Below are 16,380 nucleotides of genomic sequence, written 5' to 3'. Positions count from 1 at the left end.
CACCTCAGGGCCATGATGCAGCTGGAAGGATTAGATCAATTGAAAAAATCCACTGACCTCATCTGGAATTGAACCCATGACTTCTGGCTTGTTAGCATAGTGCCTCAACCAACTACACTACCATGTGTCCCTCATGGAGTTAGTACCCAACATTTCTGAAACTGTGTCTGTCTCAATCATCAGGGCTAGAGGATATTGGTTAGAAAGTGCTTCAAGTTACAATCCTGATTTATGTTCCAGTGATTTACACTTCTCTGGACCACTGAAAGAACTGAATGGGAGGCCATAAGTCTGAACATGATACGAACAAATGTAGCAGTATTTCTATCATTTCCTGCAAAGGCTTCAAAAAGACATCTATGAACTGAAGACCATGTAGACAGACATTCAAAACATTTTGAAAATGTGTACCAAGTACTTAATGAATTAAAGCTCCAGCATTTATTGTGCTCTCATCATATCCCACAAACGTTAGGACCTTACTGTCCTAATTCTAGCTCAAAAGTTCACAACTGCCAAGTTGGAATCATTAAAGACAGGAGTTTAAAAAAAATGGTGCTAAAATAATCACAAGAATGATCAGTTCATACTTATGGACACATAAAAACAAATGCATCAGTCTAACAGGCTACTTTTCTTTATTGAAACAACATGCACAAATTTGACACTTGATCCTACCTGCACCCTCTGCAGCATACTTGAACTTTGGCTCAGGTTTTGCTGGTATCAAAGATTCAAATGGCTCTGGCATCATCTCCTTGATTCTTTGATGGTATGATAACCTGCAAATATTAAATATATGATATCCTGGATATTTTCCTCTTATTTACTGTATCATATTTGTTTTGTTTAACACTCATAGAATATTACTGAACATATTACCTTAATGCTTTTAGTAAAACTTCTCGCACAAACTTAGGACGAGGATGTTCAGGGTCAAGCTGTAAACATGAGTCCCAGTCTTCCCAACTCCAGCGAAACTGAAAGTTACTTAAGTGATATGCAAACCAATTCACAAACCTAAATCAGAAGAAGTATTATTAATAAATGCAAATAAAATATAACATTTGTAAGCAGTTTATATCAAACGTTAACAGCAATTACCTATCAAAGCAGGCAGTGTTCATTGTGTCAATCCTTATGAACAGAATTTCTGTAGCCTGAGCTAAAACCTGAAATCATATATGGAGACATGCTATTAACAACATATTATTATGACTAGATGGACAACCAGTTAAAAATGGTTTAATTAAATGTTTAATTAAGCACCACACCATGATGACACATGGGAGAATGGAGATATAACTCTGTGATTCATAACCTCAGATGGAGATAATAATTAGTTTTGCACATTGGTATTTTACCATTGGTCAGAAGCCCTAGTAGTGTTAACACTAAGAGGCTGGATGGACTTTTAGAACTGGTCTGGCAAAAGGGGAAAAGAGAGAAAAGAATCCTTGACCCTTCTGGGAATCAAGACCTAGTTGTCTAGTCTGCAGAAGCTTATAGAGATCCAGATGCTGCTTATATATTAACTAAAGCCTGTCAGGCCTAAAAAGCAATATTCCAATATGCTTTAGTGGTAGTAGCATGCACACCTACCTATTTATAATTGTTCCTGAAATCACAATCTCAGCAAAGATGAGTATTAATCAACATATTAATTCCTATATCCTTAACTCTCTTGCGCACATACACACATGTGCACACAAACACACACACACCAGGATAACATGATGTAACCAAACATACAAATGGTACTCCAAGCAGTAACCCAGCTTATCAGAAGGGATAAATAACATAAAACTGTTGTGTTGAAATTTCTGAAGAATACCTAACTTTTTTCTTATTGCTAGTGGGGTAGGACTAAGTCCCTTGTACTGTGGCCACTTCTGGCCTATTGTACCAGCCCCACATGACAGGTGAGGGTGATTGTGGAGCAATTGGTGGAATGAACATTGGCAGGGTAAACCGAAGTACTCAGAGAAAACCTGCCCCACTGCCACTTTGTCCACCACAAATCCCACTTGACCAGACCCGGGATCGAATGTATGCCTAACTTGATCAGAAGCAAACTGTACAAGGGCTAAGTCAGAAACTATTCACAAAATGACCATATCTTTTTTTGCAACTGGTACCACTCCAGAATGTGCATACAACCATAAGAATGGAACCTCCTTATTGATGTCATTACTTATTTGATTTTCACCATTCAGCTGTCTTTCAAAATCAGGAGCAACAAAATAGCTGCTGTGCTTACAACATGCATCAAAGGAGAGCAGTGTGCAGTGATGCAATTTTTGTGGGCCAATGATGTAAGAGGTGCAGAAAATCACTGAAGACTACCTGCATGACAGTGTTTTGCTGCAGAAAAGCATGTATGAATGAACTGACATGTGCAAAAGCGGCCAAACAAGTGGCACTGATGAAGAACAAGCATAGTGCCCATTCTCATCAACTACAAAAGGGAACACTGAACGAATCCTTGCACTAACTCTGAACAACAGGATAGACTAACAGGTTAAAATTTTGGCTAAAACAAGGTTAAAATTCATACTGGAGTCACCATCCACATTGAGATTGATGTTCAGTTTCAGTGCTATAATATTTCACATTTTGAGTTGGCTATCTTTTGTGTTTGTTTTGGGAATTGGTTCTTCTGTTGTCACTTGACGTTTATCTTTGATGTTGGCTGGTAGAATGTTCATTCAAATTTTAATCTTATTAATAACAACCAAGAAATCTTAAAAAAAATCCTTATTTTATCTATATGACTATACAACTGACAGTGCATCAGCTCATGGAACAGAACTTGCAACACATGTAACCACCTAAGGATCACGACATAATGGCCGAAACATGTTGTCATGAACCAACAGTTAAGTACACAGTGACCCTGTGAATAATTAACAAATAATATCACTGGTGTGTTGCATACAGAAAACAAAAATCCAGTGGATTCCCTTCAACAGTAAATGTGCTTGAACACCTGATTGTTTTTCATCAGTCACACTTACTAAGCCATTTATGAACATCAACTGATCTGTTGTGGTGAAATGCTGTCACTATACTCTGCTGAGAGCCCTCAATGAATTTCCACACCTCTTACAACTTCAACCCCCCTTCCAAGAAAAGAAGAAAAAAATCACTGCATGTGGCTCTTCTTTGGTTCTATGTTGTAAGTGGAGTAGCCATGGTGATGTCTCTAGTATTGAAAGAGAACTGAATGGCGAAGGTCAAACAAGTCGCTACAACAACAAGGAGGTTCTATGCATTCTATGTGCATTCAGCTGCACTGGCAAACCAAAAAGAAATGCTTTCTGGCTTATCCTCATAACTATTTGTGTAAAACAGTTTCTATATTTACTTATGTAAATATATTATTTTAGCTTAATTATATATAGTAAGTCTTATAAAAATATAAACAGTTCTTTGACGATTTATGATGATTTAGTGATAAGAGAACTATTCCCCCATGGGATTCATGAAATGCAGATTTCACTGTAAATAACTGACTCACACTGTAAACACTCTTGGAATTTAAATGCAATCTAAGTGAACAATCTGTCCCTCTCAAAAGGGTTAGAGGTCAACTATGGTATATATTAACATTAAACTCTGTAAGCATATAAAACTAATTAACCCAGCAGATAATGATTTTCTTTTCAATCGGGATGAATATCCATTTCCGCAAATGACCCAGAAAGTGGTTTCTTCTTTCTCTCCATAAGTGAAAATTGTATATGTTTACCTGTGCTTCCATCCAGCATAAAACTTTCATGCTTCATTTCCTTGAACTGTGAACTGTCTTAAGGAATCACAATTTGCAAGAAGAAATGTATACTAATGAGTCCAAGAACTTCTAAATGTTATTAATTTTATCCTGGATATGGTTTTGTGAAAACAATATTTTTGTACAAAAGTAGTTAGTTAGTTATTAGAGAGGGTGGGTTTCCCCATGCACTTAGACCTGTAGTGGTCCATTGTGCTTCCCTCTATGATTTCTACCAGCCTCTATATCCTACCGGTATTGGTGCTTACCATCAGTCCCGCCCAGCCAGCGAGACCGGCTCTACTGGCTGAGAAGTATCTATAATGCTTCCCCCATCTACCGGAGGTATTAGTGACTGCTGTTGGGTGGCAAACGTCCGCAATTTTGCTCAGTGACCTCCTTTGGAGGTATGAGGTTCTTTTACGTGCCGTAAAGCTATGACACAGGACGCATGGCTTAAAGTCCCTCCCGGAGGACTTGTTCCCTGAATTTTTCCGCCCTTAAAAATTCAACGACCTCCGCTGGGTTTGAACCCGCGTACCACGAGTCATGAGGTGGGAACGTTACCTCTAGACTACGGAGGCCGCTTTGTACAAAAGTAACTTCCAAATTACTCCATCCACTAAATGACCTTTTACCAATATTAAAATCATAATTAATTTCTTGGAGCAGAGTCATTCTTGTTAAGCTAATAGTAGCTTAGCTAGTAAATTAAAATTATGCACTTCAAAATACCTGAGGCATGGTGCTAGGTTGTAATTTACATAATTCAATTAAAATTGAGCCATAGACAATCTCCAGGTACCGTGGTGATGGCATGTGAAACAGTTCGGCAAAAATTACTTCCACAATTGAGTAGTCAAGTGGAATCTTTGATTTATATGGAAAGTTAAGTAGATGTGCTGCACTGAAATGTTAACACAAAATAAGTAATATTAACATCATTATTATCTAACATCATTTACATCTAAAAAAATAAAGAAATTGAAAGTAATTATATATCCATACAAATTCATTTGAAAACAAAATCACACCACTTAAACAGTATGCAGAAACATGTAGATAATAACCTTCTATTACTGTCTCACTGACATCAAACTGCTCTCTTCACAATGATTCAGCAACAGTTAAAGCTAGTTATGTCTACAGATGATAACACAGGTGTGAGAAAGGACATACAAAATGGAATATGTAACAAGCTCCTACATGGAATATTTAAGTTAACTTGTTAACATAAAGTTAAAGCTAGTTTGAAACTTACCAATCCTTTCTCTCTAAATGATGCATCTCAATAATCTGATGAAGGTGTTCTTCTATCAAGAACCTTTCTATAGAATGAGCACCTGGAAGTATTGGTCCCTGAGGAATAAAGAAAGAAAAACTGAAAAGGATTGGTTGCCTTAATTTTTATTTCCAGTGGTTCACACATTCTTGCATAATTCCTGTTATATGATTACAATTTATAAGTTTATGGCATTAATTATACCAAAAATATGTTTCCAAGTACCTCAGGACAGTCTGTGTAGTCAAACATACGAAAAACAACGTGAGGCATTGGATACTGATAGCTGTCATGATGAGGTGGAGGCAAAATTGTTGGCAAGTTGTGCTGCAAGGCCTCACACAAAATGCTATCAAATGCCAAGTAAGGACGAGGTATGTGCTTTTCTGCCCAATTATCCTGCCGCAATTTCCGAATTTGAGCCCAGAGGCAGTCCAAGTACTGCAAAGGAAAGGTACATAAAAACATCAACTGAAAAGAAAACCCTTGCATATAATTAGTTTAGAAGAAATATGAACATTTCTGAAATTAAATCCACATTTCCTGCCATAACTGACACTTTCAAAATCAAGGTGCATCTGATGTGCAATGTACCTGAATTTATTAAAAGATCTATAAATTATTATAATTACTTTGTGGTTTAAAAAACTCTCTTAAAATCTAAAACCAATTTGGTCTGTGTCCTTTATACTGCCTCTCTTTAAAGGAAGATGAGTGTCTACAACGTCGTGGTTCCGTTGTTTGATGAATAAATTCAGGCACATCGCTGTAGTTGTTAAAGGCTAAGATTTTATATTCATGACATTATAATGGTATTGTATGTATGCATTGATAATGACCAATCACACTGTAATAGTAGTTTCCACATGTATCGATACGTAATTGTGAATATGGTCACTCCAATTCGAACATGTCAAGGATGAAAGATTAAAAAGGAGAAAAAAAATTATCAATCACACTGCATGGAGTCGATAATCTTTTATACTGCTGCTAGTGTGACGGACCAGGATGCACCAAATAAAATTCAAAAAATGACTTGCAGTAATGTTTCCAGACAAGGCAGAGACACTGGAATGCTAACTCAAAAGGCAAGTACAGGTCCTCAAAAATTTACACAGTGATAGTTGTTCCAACAAAAAGTCATAGGAAATGAAACCACATAATTCAAACATGTTTCTCAAAAGAATCAATGGAAATGTCTACTTATAAGGTCTGCTACAAAAGTAACAGAATATTCTTGCCCTTACTTAACTTGTCTTGTGGCGTATGGTACATCCTTTTACCTATTTTCATATTTATGTAATTTCAGAAAGAATAAATTATAAGGAATATTTATGAGACATCTCAAAAACAAACCTCTTCTTGAGGGTGAGGGGTGTCCAAGGCCCATACACGGAGGGCTGCATGATGTTTTTTGCTCCTTTTTCCAAGAAATACTTCAATGGACACCAGAAGATGTTCAAGAGATTGCTCCTTCTTTTCATATAACTCTCGTCCCACCCATGGTAAAGTCGACAGCACTGCAAACACATACCAATCCTTGCGAACCTGCTCAACAAAGAAATCAGACCCAATCAGGTGCAAAGATGCAGATGTGTTTTAGAGGTATTAGCATAAGGAAAAACGGATAACTTTAAAGATCTTACTAAACATCTCAAGACTGTTAATTTATTTTACCTGTGGTACTCCATCTTCTTTGGCAGCATCAACCATGTTATCCAGTAGTTGTAATAATGAACCCGCGGAGATTACATGACAGTTAACTAAGTCAGCCAGAAACCTTAAAGAATATCGGGCTGCGTTCCATTTGCAGGCTTTCAACGAATCCTTCAAGTTACGCACCATATATTCAACAAACTGTAGATGAAAATTATTAACATAATGTCATTCAACAATTGCACTATTATTAGAAAATAATGATGACTTTTTTGTTAGATTAACTTGTCTGTTACAATTTGTGTGTAAGTTCTGAGTGGCAGGTAGGTTGATAGGCCACTTACCACCTTCCTTCCCCCACAGTAAAGCAGTCAAGATGGCAGTGGCAAGGGAGGGGCAACAGCAATTGTTGGCCATGTTACTCCAAGAGAAAATATACCTTCCTACCGCCCCTGTCAAGTTCATGTTAATGGCCATAAACTCATCAGAGTTTTTACTTGTGATAATGAAATAAGTACAGATGTTGATGGGACAACTTGACTGGTGATCATTCAGGTAATGAGAAATAAGATGTGTGTAGCAAAACTAATACAAAACCAGATGATGAACCTTCTTCGGAATGACAAGACTCAATATAAGCTTCAACAACACTGAAAGTGTTGTGGACATGGTGAATACAATAATTGGTGAGCTTATACAACTATTTACTGAATGATGTAATCTTGAACATACTCAAAATGGCACACCAGAAAGTATAACAACAAAAATAAAAGACATTTAACTGGTCAAACAATACAACCTGCAAAATTAAAACATTTTATGGTCAGACATTACCAGGAGCTCAAAATATGGAAAGACCTTCACAAGGTAGGTCACATTTAGGATATTACATATTCTAAATATTTAGAGGCTACTAGTCAAGTGATCCCAAAATGTCCACATCCATTTTTCCCACACAATAAGCAGAAACTCAACTGAGGCCATCTGGCAAGCCTGGAGCATGAGTGACAATAACCAACAAAGAAACCCTCCTGTTCTGTTCACTACAGTACATGAAGCATGTAGGCAGGGAAAATCAGGATCTGCATTCCTAATTCTAAGAACTGTAAAATGGTCCAAAAAAAGTGTCGCAGTGCACCTGATGAAGCAATATTATTAACCTATCCACATCACTGAACACTTTCCTAGGCATCAACAGAACGTTTTTACCAAAATGAATGAAAACTCTTTCACTATGGTAAATATCAATATTTTTCCACCAGATGTTAACATGTATATTAAACAAGGCTATGGCAGAGCTAAAAAATAGTTACAACTTGATGAAACACCAAAATGGGTGCATAGCCTTCATGCATTTACATGTTCCTGGTGACCAAGCCAGTTTCACTACACCATATGCACCATCTATGGTTTCTTTAGGGACCAGAGGATTTGAACACTGAATCGAGGAAAATGTGATATGGAGGTAATTTAACATTTGTGATGAGTAAAAATGAACATTCAGTGAAAGAATATTACATTTTGGCATCATCCTGTTGCAGTAATTACTTCATTCTACTATTTAAAATCACTTTTTTAATATTCGGTGGTAGTGTATTACTTCAGTGTCACATTACTTTTGCTGATTTGTTCGCATGTGTCAGCCTCGTATGGCCATCTTGAACTATATTAATTATGTGATGTAACTTGTTTCACTGTATTTTGCTCATACTGAGAGAAGTTCAATTATATTTTTCAAAATGAATGCTTGAAGTAATTACAAAATTGGCATTAATGGTCAAAATCCAAATGTTATGTCTTGAAAACTGAAAATTTATTATAATCCCTTGTATATACATATTTGGTCCTAAAGTACAGCTGTATTGGTGTTGTCTTGTTATTACTTCTTTATGTTTTTGCTTGACAGTGTTCATGGTCCACGAATGAAAACTGCCATTGCCTTCAACCATCAGCTATGGTCATCTTATTAAATAAAAAACATGTACAACTGAAGGAAACAATCTGTGTACTGGTATATCTGGATCTGAAAGTATAAGAGCAACACTCTAGCTATACCAGTAAACAGATATCACACAGACGTCACACTACTTCAATACATCCACCCTAGACTTCAAAGATACACAGTCTACTACATAAATCAACCTTCAAAGACTCACATTATACTTGGTCAACACATCGGTCCTTTCCTTAAAGGCAGACAGTGAAACTATGATACGAGCATGGGTTATAAGGACTTCATTATAGCAAAAAAATAGGGTACTCTCAGTTTCTTCAAAATACACATATGGAAAACCAATGCATAAAATTAGCACTTTTTCCAAGCACCTTCATCATAACTAGCTGTCATTGTAATCCCATAACTTTCTGCACCAACTACCACATGACCAAAAAGTATCCGACTTTATTTTTTTCCGCTGTAAGTAATGGCCAAAGGGGTGGGGAAACTGAGCGTAGTGGTAGAAGGGACTTTCATGCGCATACACGATTTTTTGCTGACTCGCAACACTGCCGGATGCGTCTGTGGCTGCCAGATAGCAAAGTGGTGTAACACATGTTCGTCGCATTCTCGTTTCGCTCAAGATGACAGAATGCTTGGAGCAGTGATACTGGATTAAGTTTTGTCAGAAACTTGGGGATACCCAAGCAGAAACAAGTCGCAAAATTCAGCAGGCTTTCGGTGGTGATGCAATGGTGGTCACGCAAATTAAAAGAGTGGTTCAACCGCTTTAAACATGCCTGTATGTCGGCGAACAGTGAGCAGCGTTCTGGGAGACCATCAATGCTGATGTCACTGATGAACTGATGACAGGTTGTATGTTTTCATTTAATGAAGTACTTTCAAATACATTCAACATTTTACCGAACCATCATATTCACTAAAAAGATTTGACTCTTCCTATGTAATGATCTGATGGCCTATGTTTTGAGTTACTTACTGCAAACTAAACGTGAGTTCTTCCATAGTGTGTCAACTTTAACTTCTCCCTCTTTCCCTTCCACCATTACCCATCTAGCCTGGCTACCTGCCCATGGACATTAGCAGGGCTCGTTACTCAAATTCTGTAAGGTGATCAAAGCTTGTTTATTCCTGTTAGTCACTAGACATCTCACATGCAACTTACTTTTTAAAATCTTTAAAAGTTTTAAATGTTAAAACCTCTTCTATATCACTGGTGTATCCACACTACATGTTTTGATGAGCACTGGCCATCTTCAGGTGTCTCTAAAAATGTTGATGAAATTGCTGTGCTACCATCCGTAAGTTCAAATTTTGGCATATACCCTCATCTATGCAGCCAGGTATCGTAGTGATGGGTAGTTCCTTTTATTTTGTCATGTGTAGCTGTTATGACAGCTAGTGTGCACACACCAATGATGTATTTTTTTTATTGCTATTGGGGTGGGACTAAGTCCCTTGTACTGCGTCCACGTCTGGCCTATTGTACCAGCTCCAGGTGATAGGTCAGGGTGCTTGTGGAGCAATTGGTGGAATAAAGATTGGCAGGGGAAACCGAAGTACTCGGAAAAAACCTGCCCCAGCGCCACTTTGTCCATCACAAGTCCCACTTGACCAGACCCGGGATCAAACCCAGGCCGCCGTGGTGGGAAGCCAGTGACTAACAGCTTGAGCTATGGCGCGGCCTCACCAATGATGGAGAAGAGATTTTAATGTTTAAAACTTTTAAAGGTTTTAAAAAGCAAGTTGCATGTGAGATAGCTAAAACTAACAGGAATCAATATGCGATATGTGACAGGATGCTATGATATAATATTATAAAAGCTTATCAGTGTTACTTCCAAGGCCTCAGCAAGTTCTGCCTGAAATAATGATATATAAATCAAGAGGCAGGCAGTATGCAAAAGTGCAGATCATATGATCAATTACTTACATTCATACCTGATTAACAAAATTCTGTGGGTAAAAATACAGCACTTAATATTTTTCCAAAATTTCCTGTCAAAAAGCATAGGGGCATTAATTAAGCAGAAGCATAAATTATGCTAGCATATGAGCTGAAATTCATGTGTAACCTGTCTGTACCTGTTCAAAATTTCTCTTTTCATTTTCAATCAAAGCATTTTAGACACAGCATATAACAGCTTAGGCTCAATGGAAGCCCTTCATAACCTGATCTTGCTCATGACACATTTAGAAGTACACAGTTTACAACATTGCATTACTTACTTCTCCACCAAAATTGTAATTTTTTGCATTAAGCAGTCCAACCAGGGTAGTGTATATAGTGCATTTTTCTGGCATTTTTATGGCACAATCTGTTAGAATGCGAAGGATCTTGCTACGGAAAGATGCCAAATCGGCTTCTAATACACTTGCTAGGCCTTCCAAGTTACTTTCCAAGGATGAAGTACTCTGAAAAGAAAGTAATTACTACCAATCATAATTTAAAAGCTGTTTCTAAAGAACAAAGTATTAGATAGCAATTTGGTGCAACTGACATACTAAAGGATACTGAGAAATACAGAAGCCAATGGGCAGTCCATACCGAAATTGTGGAGGACAATACAATGCTCATGTGAATAATGTGTTTGGGAAGAACTGTGACACCTAAAAAATGTCGTTAGACTAACAGTGAGACTTGGAAGAGGTTCTAGAGGCTTAACCTTGATAAGACTGGAGCAAGGGGGGAGGAAGAGAGCGAAGGGACAATGAAGAATGATGACAATGGTACTGGAAGAGAGGGGAGAAAAGGCAAAAGAGGGAGAAGACAATGAAGAACATGAAGAAAAAAAAAGGCAACCTTATTATTTGAAACTTTTGGAACTAGCACTCAAATTTCAGTATGGACAGAGCATACTGCAAGACCCTAGTGGACTGTCCTTTAATGAAGATTTTGGTAGGTTGAATAAAATAATAGTACACTTATTACATTTTCATACCTTTTCTCCAACTCTCAGAATTAATGACTCCAAGCGATCTTCTATTTCCTGGTTTTCAGATACTCTCCTCCTCTTCCTGTAGGCTCGGTCTGCAACACCATCACAAGCATAACAACAATTCCACATTTACATCATATATAAACACAAGAATACACATAATACAAGGGTTATTCAGAAAGTAATCTCCAGTGAGCTGTTAACAAGCAATGACAAAAAAAAAACTCCATGATTTTAGTCCGCAAGCGAACTATACTATACCGACCGAGCGACCACTGCTTGTCGGTGAAGTTTAGTGCCAACTTTTGCAGATAGGGTGTCGCGTGGTCAGCGCAACGAATCCCCATGGCCATTAATATCGGTTTTCTAGACCGGAGCCGCTATGACAAAAAAAAATATTATATACAAAAATACATACATACTCATACTTAGGTTACTTCTCAAAACAGTCACCGTTGGATTCAGGCACTTGACATATCAGGAAATAAGTTTTTGAATATATGTCAAAAAAAAGGTTGCCACCTGGGAGCTCAGCCACGTTCTGACAACCTTCAATCAACTCCTCCTTATTGTTGAAGTACTGTGATCCCAACCAGTTTTTCAGGTAGGTAAACAGGTGGTAGTTGCTTGGAGCAAGATCAGGGATGTAAGGTAGGTGGTCAAGCAACACCAGTGGAAACGCTCCAGCAGTGCTCAAGGGTGAGCAGCTGTATGCGAACATGCATTGTCATGGAGGAGCACTACACTGGATGTCAGCATTCCATGTGTCTTGCTCTGAAAGGCCCTATACAGTCTTTTTAGTGTCTCGCAACACACTTCTCGTCGCCATCCATCAGCTTTCTGGCTGATGTTTGTTTAAATTTTTCAGCTTGTTTGGTGAATGTGTGTTCATCCACTATTTTGACCGCTCTTTGGTTTCAAAATTCACAAATGAACCCCAGGTTTCATCATCATTATTCATACACTATGACTGAGAAATTCATCACCATCTTTGTGGTGTTGCTCTAAAAGTCTACAACAGCTGAAGCCATTCTCTGCATTTTGTGCACACTCGTGAGCATTTCTGGAACCCACCTTGCATGAAACTTGTGACAACCTAGCCAAACTGTGATAATCTTGTAAAGTACAGTGCGTGAAATTTGTGAAAATTCACATGAAATTTCAGACATTGTGAAGTGTCACTTTTCACAAATTTTTTGGTCACCACTTTGAATAAGATCATCACTCACTACAGAAGGCTGACCGCTTCGCTCTTCATTGCAAATATTTCTTCACCCGCCCATCTTTAAACATTCTATACCATTGTCTTACAGTTCCTTCATTCATTACATCTTGGCTGCAACCCACACATATTCATGATGGATGTCAGCAGCACTCACATCTTTAGTGTGAAGAACAAAAATAACACAGCACAAATCTCACATCTGGCAGGATTATCAATCAAAGGGCACATCATAATTCACTCTGTAGAGACAAGAACAAACACTAAGTGACATAGTATGTGATGGTTTAGAAGGCAATGAGTCATGTGACTCTACCTCGCATGTGTCAGCTCTCCTCCACCCCTACATTAGTTGCCTAAAATAAACAGAGGTTACTTTCTGAATAGCACCCATAATAACAAGTACCACATAAATAGATTTTTTGGGGGGTTAAAACAGCAAAACTGATTGTTTTGGTAAGGACAGTCCCAGAAAACAAACGAAAAAAGTCACATGTGAAGAAAATAAAAGGCAGGGTATGCAGAAGGGCTGCACAAAATTTCACAGAATTTACAGATCTCCTGTTGTCTCACACAATAATAAAAACACTGAGCCAGGAACCTGCCTGCTTCTTGCTGATAACTTGCTTGGCTTCTTGTCAACGCTAAAGTTTGAGGCATTATATTCCTCTGAAATGTCAACGAATTTCTGCCAGACTAGGCATTACATCCCAACAGCCAGAACTCTTCATAGTCACTGCTGCTGTAAGAACCTCAAATCTAACATGTTCACAGTGGTTCATCATTCGTGTTCCACACTTTTCTAAATACCTGTTCTCATGTGACAGTCCTCAAGACATTGAGCTGCATGAAGTGTGATGACATGTCTCTGGCAAAAAGTATGAGCTGTTTGATCTGTTTTTCCTAAGGCTACACATGACATGTCTCTTGGTTCCTCTGACAGACTAATGACACCTCACCTCCCAGGGGGTTAAAAAAAAGTTATCCCTGTAACAAGCTGTGGAGGCCCATAGGCCTGAGAGACATTGAGGTAACCACATTTTCTAGAGAGTTAGCTCACAGATGGTGATGAGGTTGCCAGCCTTACGCAGCAGCCGCCCTTTATCCCCAGGAAGATTCCTGGTACTCATTTCTATTAGAGGCTGAGTCAGACCCAGGGCCACAGTACAGCTGGAAGGATTAAGCCAACTGAAAAAAATCCAATAACCTCATTGGGTATCGAACCCATGACCTTCCAGCTTGTAGCACAGTGCCTCAACCAACTATCCTACCACATGAACTTTATCCTCCTCTCTCTTCATGTTATGAATGTATGACAGTGAGTCACATAATTTAACATTAGGCAACATTATTTCCTGTTCTTTCAAATAATAAACTGGTAGAAAGCTGCCATGCCTTTGAATTTTATGAGTGCTTCATCTATGGCAAGGTGTTAGGTATGACTGTATATTTTCACAAATCTTGCATTCAGATGATTGAAATCCTTCTCAATTACTAAGATCTGCCATAACATTCTCTAGTTTGATCAAGGGGGAATACTTCTTACTTGTCATTGAGCAGTTTCCACTTCAAATATCAGCAAGGACACTCAGTATCCTGATTGAGGTTTTTTGTGCTTGTCCTTAGTTCAGCCACGTGTATGCTTCAATAATACTTAAAATTAAGCCATGACCATTTTCATCTTCATTCCCTTCATTACTGACTAATAATCCTACAATTTGACCTATACAGTCCTTCCTTACTACTAATTATCCTACAGTTTGACTTACATAGCGTCATTAAATAAACTACAACTATACGCATTAAAATAAATTTTAGCTTTGGTTGTCTCCATTACGCTCATTACTGCACCATATATAGAGGCTAGACAAAATAATGTAAACACTAAGAAACTGAGGAATAGAATTTGTGTGTGCTGGCTACATTGAAACAACTTCAGTTGGCAACACCAAATGTTCTTCTTCCATCTGTTTACACTCTATAGTGTTCAAGTCAGTGCGTTAGTGACTGTACTGAAGACAGTCTGTGTGAAAGAATAAAAAATTGGAGCATTGTCCAACTTTGAAAGAGGACAGATTGTTGGTGGGCATTTAGTTGGAGCATCTGTGGCAAAAACTGCCATATTATTAGGTGTATCAAAAGTGAGAGTTTCTAAGGTTATGTTGGCATATACGAATCATGGGAAGGTAACATCAGTGAAGAGGAACAGTGGCCAAAAATCAACACTGACAGAGAGAGAATGTCATACAATGAGGATTGTATTGAAAAACTACAGAACTATTGCAGCACAGGTAACAGTAGAACTGAATATTCATCTTGAAGACCCTGTTTCCATAAAAACTGTCCAATGTGAGCTTCACAAATCCAACATCCATGGTAGGGTTGCAGTTGCTAAACCTCTCATTACTGAAAGTAATGCTCAGATGCATAAATGATGGTATTCTGTTGGTCCCATTATTACCCTTCATGGCCAAATTACTGCAAGGGAGTACAAGGACTTGTTGGGTAATCTGGTGCATCCCATGATCCATGCGTTATTTTCAAACAACAATGCAGTTTTCAAAAATGACAATGCTCCCATTCACATAGCTGGAACTGTTCAGTCATGGTTTGAAGAACATGAAGGTGAACTTCTACATCTTCCCTGGCCAGCACAATCCCCAGATCTGAACACCACTGAAAAACTCTGGTCAGCTTTGGAGACTACAGTGAGCAACAGATTCCCACCTCCAACATCTCTAAAGCAACTTGAATGTGTTCTTCAAGAATGGTATAAAATTCAGCTAGATTGTTCAAAACTTGTAAGAGGGCATTCCAACGATTGCTGCTGTACTGAAGGCAAACGCTTGTCCAACACCATATTAACAAAGAAATGTGTACACTATCTACAGTGTTCCCATTATTTTGTCTAACCCCTAAGTGGAAGCACGAGTGAATTCATGCACACATGCACATATAGTTTATCAAAACTTTCGAAAGTAACTTCAACAATAACGACTGCAAAAACCACTAATTAATAAAAGTGAATGGTATTACTAAAAGGAACGTAGAACGTTTTCTAGCTCTTAATAAACTAATGTAATTCATGTTTACCATAGCCATCCTCTTCTTCGTGAGGTCTTCTACGACTCATTACTCAGAGTTACAGTTTTCTTCACAGAATTAAAAATATTACAAATTAAACCGATTGCAACCTGCTTCCTTATACTTAAACGTCAAGTGGCAACTTTACACTTTGCAATCACAATGTACGGTACATGCCGCCATTGATAAATATCAGGGGGATGTGCACCTCAATATTATTGCCTAGCTACACAGCCGCCATGACACTTAAACGGCATTACTCTGGCATCTATTACTCTCGTTCAGTTTCTTCCCGCTACTTGGCTATGGCCAGTGCCGAGAGCTCAATCGATAAAACTGTTTACTCATACATGCCTTCCACAGCCTTTGGTGCCGGTCTAGATGTTTTTTATTGTGGGAGGGAGGGAAATTATTGTAAATACAAAAAAGGCCTAGGCAATGCCCATCCGGCCTTCTGTAACATCCTAT

General features: G+C 38.2%; 1 protein-coding gene across 1 annotated transcript in view; it reads right to left on the bottom strand.

Moving 5' to 3' along the window:
- The window catches only part of LOC111865576 (nuclear cap-binding protein subunit 1), a 37,839-nt gene extending 21,695 nt beyond the window's left edge, over window positions 1–16,144 (bottom strand). Inside the window, exons 1-11 of the mRNA XM_023853728.2 lie at window positions 15,922–16,144; window positions 11,610–11,698; window positions 10,897–11,082; window positions 6,732–6,911; window positions 6,411–6,602; window positions 5,280–5,495; window positions 5,034–5,131; window positions 4,508–4,679; window positions 1,105–1,172; window positions 883–1,020; window positions 679–782 (exon numbers count right to left, since the gene is read on the bottom strand). Of these exons, the coding sequence (XP_023709496.1) occupies window positions 679–782; window positions 883–1,020; window positions 1,105–1,172; window positions 4,508–4,679; window positions 5,034–5,131; window positions 5,280–5,495; window positions 6,411–6,602; window positions 6,732–6,911; window positions 10,897–11,082; window positions 11,610–11,698; window positions 15,922–15,961 (1,483 nt within the window). The 5' untranslated portion in view covers window positions 15,962–16,144. The remainder of the gene's footprint in view (window positions 1–678; window positions 783–882; window positions 1,021–1,104; window positions 1,173–4,507; window positions 4,680–5,033; window positions 5,132–5,279; window positions 5,496–6,410; window positions 6,603–6,731; window positions 6,912–10,896; window positions 11,083–11,609; window positions 11,699–15,921) is intronic.
- Window positions 16,145–16,380: the final 236 nt, after the last annotated feature.

The sequence above is a fragment of the Cryptotermes secundus genome, unplaced genomic scaffold, assembly GCF_002891405.2.
Source record: "Cryptotermes secundus unplaced genomic scaffold, Csec_1.0 scaffold1019, whole genome shotgun sequence".
Taxonomy (NCBI): domain Eukaryota; kingdom Metazoa; phylum Arthropoda; class Insecta; order Blattodea; family Kalotermitidae; genus Cryptotermes; species Cryptotermes secundus.
The sequence above is the reverse complement of the archived record's forward strand: the minus strand, read 5'-3'. Positions and strand labels throughout refer to the sequence as shown.